Source organism: Telmatherina bonti (genome assembly GCF_933228915.1).
Source record: "Telmatherina bonti genome assembly, chromosome: 3".
NCBI lineage: Eukaryota > Metazoa > Chordata > Actinopteri > Atheriniformes > Telmatherinidae > Telmatherina > Telmatherina bonti.
Genome location: NC_136621.1, coordinates 11371092 through 11379065, shown reverse-complemented (window position 1 = coordinate 11379065; position 7974 = coordinate 11371092). Strand labels below are relative to the sequence as shown.

The 7974-nt window shown below is 40.9% G+C and overlaps 1 protein-coding gene across 1 annotated transcript; it reads left to right on the top strand.

The window, feature by feature from the left end:
- Positions 1 to 983: 983 nt before the first annotated feature.
- On the top strand, positions 984 to 5861 carry LOC306774409 (ras-related protein Rab-33B-like; the record flags this gene model as incomplete). Its single annotated transcript, XM_079264434.1, has 3 exons — positions 984 to 1202; positions 5277 to 5455; positions 5534 to 5861. 3 exons carry the CDS (start codon positions 984 to 986, stop codon positions 5859 to 5861), a joined length of 726 nt encoding a protein of 241 aa, XP_079120560.1.
- Positions 5862 to 7974: the final 2113 nt, after the last annotated feature.

Here is a 7974-nt window from a genome sequence, read left to right as displayed (position 1 = left end):
ATATGGGGTTGTTGTTTTTTTCATTTAAAAACATTTTGGTTTGAGGTGGGCTTTGTGATTTTTCAGTAATATTTAAATATAATATGTAAGAATGTTTTAAAGAAAACACAAGATATGTCATCAAAAAATTTCATGTACCCCCTGGAATGCCTTGAAGTACCGCCAGGGGTACGCGTACCCCCATTTGAGAAACAGTGCCCTAGATCAGGGTTTTCAAGCACTGTGCCGTGAGAGATCATCAGATGTGCCATGAAAAATTATCCTATTTCGCCGAATTTGTCTAAAAAGCCGCTCTGTGTCCATCCAGACAGACCCAGGCCTGTGAAAGATCATAAAATTCCTTTCTCTTTTGTTTGTCTGATTTCTATTCAAGACACTTTAGCAAGATGGACTTTATATTATTTACATAGGGATTTTTTCTAATCATTGTTAGTTTGTGGTGCGCCCTGCGATTTTGTGAGTGAAAAAAGTGTACCTTGGCTTGAAAAAGGTTTAAAAACACCGCCCTATATGACAGCACTGTGGGACAACAGTGGTCACGTATTGAAGCAAACCGCGGATGAAAGTTGAAACAGCGCGGATCCGCCAGCAGGGGGCAGCAGCGCGCGGTGTCTCAGACAGATGAGCGCTGCACTTTCCATGAATGAACAGATAACTTCACCATCTTTATTAGTTTTTCAGCGTGACAGACATGATGGAAAAGCAATAAGCTCGTGTGTGTGTGTTGCTTAAGCAGGTTCCGCTTTGACAAAGCTTTATTATCTTCATGTAAAGTTTCTGACCAATCAATCAGTCTTATCTGCTTGCAAAGAAATTTGCCCGATGAACTCTCCACCCTCAGGCCCCCCTCATTACTGTGCTGTCAGATAAACACTGCGAAATGACCTCCTGCTCCTCCTTGAACACCCACGCAGGCAAATCATCACCGTGGATCGTGCCACCAACTCTCCCAGTAAGAAGCTGCGTTGACGCCGGTGGGACAGATGGAGTCTTCTCTGGAGTTTTCTGGATCTCTGGGGAGTGTTTCGTCTCTTTTAACCCGCAGCCGGACTTTCAAAGTGCTGGTGATCGGAGACTCCGGAGTGGGGAAAACCTGCCTTACGCACCGCCTGTGCGCAGGAGAGTTCCCCATCAGGGTGGAGGCCACCATAGGGGTGGACTTCCGCGAGAGAGTGTTGGATATCGACGGAGAAAAAATTAAGGTAATAGGTAAAACTCTTTTATCACTTAAAATCAAAATGGAGTAAGTCAGAGGCAAAGAGTTTGTGCTCAAAATAACACCAAAGTCCATAACTCATGACCAGCTCTGTCTGGAGCCTCACTGGGAACATGTTTGTCATCTTTGTGCCTTTTTCTATGGAAAATACATCATGTTTAATAAAGCTTTTCAGTAAATCCACGCGTGAAAAGTGCTTAGATAAACTGACTTTAAGGGGTTTTCTCCTCTACTTTGTGCTGCTCTGCAGTGAAGCTTGGTTAAATTTGCTTTTTTTTTTTTCAATTTGGGTTGTTTGTCTCTGAAGGTCAGAAAAAAAAATCTCTGGATGGCAGAAAATCCGCAGAACTGCTTGGTTTTTTTTGTTTTTTTTTTACAGCCTGTAAATCACTGAAGAGTTGCTGTCATGTTTTCTGCGAGCTTCAATGCATCTTAACTCTGATGAGACTTTGCCAAGGTGCAGTTATGGGACATCATTTACTGGTTTTAATTGGAGTTCCTCTATTCTTGTTGCATCAAAAATGTTGAGTGTAAGCAGTTTGGCTGTTTCCTCAGTGTTTTGAAACAACCACATGACACAGGAAGTGTCTGTAAAAGGAGGTTTGTTTATGTACCCAGGGATATCTTCTTCTTTTTTTTTTTGCCCCCTCAGATTCATGTTGTGAAAGTGTGTTTGACGTATAATTAAACTGCATCCCTTGGTACAATCTGCAGATGAATGCTCAGTGCAAGCAAGCTTCAGTCTAAGCCTGGATTGAATTAGTGCCAACCTGAAGTTTCCAAGCAGCCCTGCAACTTTTCCACACTTTTGTATCACAAATTGATCAATATACACAACAAAATAAGTTTTTTTTTATGAGTATTTATTATAAATAAAAGGCTGAAATGCTTAATCTTCCACAGTTTTCAGTGATTTTTCTGATCAAACAAGCTACAGTCCGCCTGTTGACTAAATTCACATGATTAGTAAGGTTCACCTGTCTGAGTTTCTGGGTTGAGTTTGAGGGACTCATTCACATTTTTGCGAGACAGGATTGTATCAACGCAGACTTCTGAGGAAGAAGTACATAAAAATATCTACAGCTTTTGATGCAAAGAGCATAGAAGCACTTGAGATTTTAAAACTAATTAAGTTAAACTACCTACAGAACAACCAGTGGCCCGATCTGATGAAATGTAAATGAACCAATCCCAGCTCTGTGTGTGTGTGTGTGTGTGTGTGTGAGTTTGTGTGTGTGTGTGTGTGGAGGAAACCAGAGACTAAGCATCACCTTATGAGGAACTTGCTGTAAACATGGTGATGGCAGCTCCTTATGTAGAGATCTTTTCTGCGACCGAGTTGGGAGACTGCTCAAGCTAGAAGAAAGGTTTAAAGTGGACCCAAGATCTGGACCAGAACTCTAAAAAGCTTTTCTGAGGCCTAAGATGTCTATGCACAAGCGTACATTCACAATTAGGGTTGAGTGACTAAAAGTGCTTTTAAAAAGTCAAAGTTCTGAATATTTTCGATCGTCTCTCATTTCAACCAGTTTCTATATATTTATGTGTTTACGGGATGTAAGTAAAAAGTGGGACTTGATCTATTTAAGGAGGTGAAAACGAAACACTAGTGGGAAATCTGAATGATATCTCAAGCTGCTGTTTTCCCACATGAACAGCAGAAATTGGGGGGAGTTTAGTCCAGACTTTTATACAAGCTCTTCACAACAGGAAATCACTGCCAGAGGTGTGTGTCAGAAAGAGGAGCCAGAGGTGTGTGTCAGAAAGAGGAGCGCTGAAAAATCTGCTCCGTAGAAGTCTGTGTTGTTTTCTACAGCAAGATCATGCAAATGTGAATCATTCTCTGTTTTTCTGTTGACAGTGAGGCAGTACTGTCATTTAACCATCTAAATGCCCCCCAGTACCGAAGGTGAAGCATTACCCCCTCCCTTAAAGAAAAGTGTTAATATGTAGTTGGACCAGAAATCATAAGTAAGAAGAGCCCTGCTCTTCTTAAAATAGAGATGTAGAACATGAAAAGCATATTTAATGAAGTTGTGACGTCTGTTCAGTTTCAGGTCTTCCAGGTGTGTGTACAAGCCACGTCTCTAACCGAGCCAGTCATGTCCCAGTTTGTTGCACTTCTGCTGTTCACTGACAGATTCTGAGATGAGGTTTGGTTTTCTGGAGTGGTTTTAAAGTGGTTCTCGTCAGACCTCTCAGACGAAAGTTTTAGAGTTATTATTTTTTAGTTTCAGTCTGGATCAACACAGCTTACCTGGAGAACACCTCGTGTCTGTCCTGGGCCCAATACTTTGTCTTTATATAAAACCGTCATGTGTTGCACCACTTTTATGCTGATGATATCCAGCTTTACTGCTCTTTAACAAAATGATCTTCCTTCACAGATTACATGTCTGACAAGGTTGTGTGATTCACTTAAGACTCCAATTAAACGGCACTGAGGTCTTTTAGTCTTTTCTGCCGAGCCTTCAGTGGGATTTCTGCAACGTCTTCAGAGCATCGCTCTAAACAACTTCTTCCATCCATTTCTAAATGAAAACCTTACGTGTCCAAAGTTGAACTGGACATGGTTATCCATGTTTTTATGTCCCCACATCTGGACAGCTGTAATAATCTGCAGACCTGCTTAAATAAGAAGGAGCTTAAATCACCCAGGACTCTGCTGCAAGACTTTCAACCTCTATTCAAACACTATGATCACTCTGCTCTGAACACGTTCCACTCTGTATGTTCTGCATGCGACACAGTCACTGAGTCATCTGCAGGTTTATTCGCTCACAGCAGCTAGTTTTCCTTGTCTCCCATTAATATTTAATCCGACAGTTTTTGGTGCTCCTCTCACTTGATAGCTTAGTCCTCCGCAGGGGGAGCATGAATCTAAGATTGGCCTGTTTGTGTATATGTGTGTGAATGTGTATGTACATGCGTTTGTATAGATGAATACGTATGCGTATATATGCATATGTTCACGCAAATATCTGGGTTTTTTTTCTTTTCTTTCCTTTCTTTCTCTCTCTATGAGGTGTTTTCTTTCTCTTTCCCTTTGTCTTCCTGTCTCTCTTCTATCTTCTCCGGTCCAGCAGTAGAAACTCTGTATTACAATTAAACAATATAAATAAAGATATGACATAACAATCTAGAAAACCAAGGGGATCATCATACCAGTAATGCTCCCCTTGGCAAAGTAAATTTGCTCAGCAGAACGCAGCATCCAGACCATCATTTTGCTTGCTTAAATGCTGGACAAATTTAAGCAAGCAAAATGATGAAAATGATCAAAAATGAATTGCCAAGACTGTTCATTTAAAAAGCAGTGAAAGACTTGACTTTCTGAACAGAATTTGAGCTTGACAATGAGCTTTTATTAGTTTTATTGTTTTAACCCACAGGTGTCAAACTGTATCCTGCAGGTTTTTGTTGTCTCCATGCTCCAACACACTTGACCAAAATTAATACACAGGCTGTCAAGAGGCGTCTGGATCCATTTGTTTTGAATCAGGTGTGTTGATAAAGGGGGAACAACAAAAATCTGCAAGATACTGGCCCTTGAGGACTGGAGTTTGACCCCCCTATTTTAACCCCTTGTTGCATAACGTCCATTACACTTGCATAGATGAAGATGATCTATTTGCAAATTACCCGCCTAAACTTAACTGTTTCTTATGAAGCTATTTGGGGAGAGCCATGATAATGTTGTCTGACACCCTGGACCTCGTTCTAAGGAGAGTTAAGGAGGGAATCATTTACTACAAAGTCAAATTTATAAGATTTTAAGAGACTGAAAATCACAAAGAAAAATGGACGGGGGCTCTCTCTGTCGATGTCTCACCTGTTTTTCTTCTTTAAATTATGATGCAATAGAGAAATAAAATCTGACTTTCTAGCAGCCAAGTCAGTGTTTGGATGAATCACTTTCCACATGTTTGCGTGCTTCTGCCTGGTTTGAGTTCTTGTCCTCGGTGCGCCTCTTGTTTTGCTCATTTCCTCTTTTCAGTGTTTGTGTCTGCCGCCGTCCTGCCATCATCGTCTCTTACCTTCTGTTTTTCTCCCCCATCAGCTCCAGCTGTGGGACACGGCAGGACAGGAACGCTTTCGGAAGTCCATGGTGCAACACTACTACCGAAACGTCCACGCGGTGCTCTTTGTTTATGACGTCACCTGCCCGGCGAGCTTCAACGGGCTGACTGCTTGGATAGAGGAGTGTCGGCAAAACTCACTGGGTCATGAAATTCCCAGGTGCGTGCATCATCTGTTTTTACCTAAACAAGATGAAGGATGTCTCTCTCACGTTGCACCTCCTTGTCTCCCACCCAGATTCCTGATTGGGAACAAGAGTGACCTTCGTAATCCCAGCAAGACCGGGCGACAGGTGAGCCAGGAGCAGGCAACGAGCTTCGCCAAAACTCATGGCATGATTTTCTTCGAAACATCCGCCAAGAACCCGCAAAAAAAGAGGCTGAACGGACAAGGAGGCGATAAAGAGGCGACTTATCAGCACGACGAGGTGGAGGACATCGTCACTGCTGTTGGCCTCACACTGAAGAAACACAAACTTTCAACAGTGAATTCCCCGGCGTACAGTGGCTCCTTTAGAATCATTAACAAGAAAAGACCAGAGAAGGAGATTTGGAGCTGCTGCTGACTCAGAATCCTCTGTTGACTTTTCCAAAGCAAAAAATCTATTTTTTTTCCTTTTTCTCGGTGTGAAATAATGTGAATGTCTGTTTCTAAGAATTAATTTATTATTTTTTTTTTTATACCAGTTCTCTTGTCGAACCTCCACTCCCACCGAGCACGTTGTTATATTTATTCTCTTAATTGTGTTTGTTAGACAGTTTGTGTTTATTTGTGATCTTATTGTTTACCATAGCTGCACAATAAAATACTGTGAATATAAACATTAGTGGGACCTTTTGGTTCAGAGGTGGTGTTTGCTTTCACCGTGTGTGTGGTCTCACTGGGAACTGACTGTTGCTGTGCTTGCAGTATTTCAGGGGGCGATGCCACTCAGATTCCTGACTTTTGTCTTCTGCAGCACAAACTGTCACCTGACTGGGTTTCTTCACAGCCATCTCTCACCGCTGGCCACTTTAATGGGTGCACATGTTCAGCTCTGATCAGCCAATCACATGGCAGCAGCTTAATGCATGTAGTAATGTGTAGATGGTCAAGGCAACTTGCTGAAGTACAACCAGGCATCAGAATGAGGAGGAAAGGGGATTTAAGTTGCCTTCGATGTGACATGGTTGCTCTGAGTATTTCAGAAACTGCTCATCTGCTGATGTTTTCACACACAACCATCTCTATGGCTTCCAGAGAATGGTCTGAAAAAGAGAAACATCCAGTATGCAGCAGGAGCAAAATGTCCTGTTGGTGGCAGACACTGATAGAAAGGCAACAGGAGCTTCATTTATTGGTTTGCAAATGATTGCGTTTGGTTTTAATTAATTAGTCATTTTGATATTCTGCAGCTGAAGATGCCAAAAATGGTTGTAAAAAATAGTTTTTATAGTTAAATATGAAAGTGGCACAGTGTCTCCTCAAGCTCACAGTGAGGCATCTGCTGTTTGACTGGTGAATGTTACACTAATGTGGCACTTGAATGCTGCCTCTCCAACACACACACACACACACACACACACACACATTCAACTTCGTATACCTCTGGACATGCAGCATGATCTGCAGAGCAAAGCGCTCTGTTCATCATGTGACAACCTCTGAATCATCGATTACACACAAAGACGCAGAATCGCATGTGATGCACTTTTCCGTTACCCACACACTCATGCACAAGATTGGAGCATGACTCCTGTGAAGTTTGCCCTTTAAGGATGCATCACAACACCACGCAATCTAAATATAATGCAGCAACTCAGAACAGCTAATTTTTAAATAAAATAAGTATTAGTTAGTTTCTGCACGTTTTTCTGTCTTCTATAAATATAAAAATGTACTGTGTGTAAAGTCATTCTCTTGGGATTAATATGCCACACATGACTGATCCGCTTGCAAAATATAAGAACTCAATCTGCAACTGGGAGTTGTCAGGCTTGTAAATCTATCCAAGCAGATGTGAATAATAATTACATGATGATCAACTTGAGCTGTCAGCTGGTAAAAACTTTCAGGCTGACGGCCTATTTATTCATTTTCAGCCAGAAAGTTAACATTTATTTGTTCTGCTCTGAGCGTTGTGTTGTGTGTCAGCAGCAGGTCCCAGGTCAGTTTTAAGTGCAATAGAATAAAACAAAATCATTCAACTGCAAATAAGCTGCAGCTGCATTTAATTTCAGTCTATTTTCTATTAAAAACATTCAGAAAGCACTTTTTTTTTTTTTAATGAAAATGCAGTTGGTGGATTAGTTACTTCATACTGATTCATTGTAGTTCTTTGTGCTAAAGAGTTTTTTTCTGATCTACAAATCAGTCTAAATCTGTGTCAATGGAGCTGAAGCCAAACATGTGGCATGCAAAACCATTCAGAGTTAGTGAGAACTGAGCTGAAAATGTGCTGGGTTTCAGAGGATATCAAGTTAAAATGAGGTATTTTTTCAACATGTTTGAAATAAATTCAACCTAAAATATATAAAGCATAATTAAGGTTTTGTTTCAACTTTGAAGAACTACAGTAAAACTTTTTTTTTTAAAAAGCACCTTGTGAAGTTTGAAAACTTAAAAAATGTGTATTTTGTGTTTCATAAAAGACTCTGGCATAACAAAGATAAATAAGAGGAAAGAAATGATCCATCTTT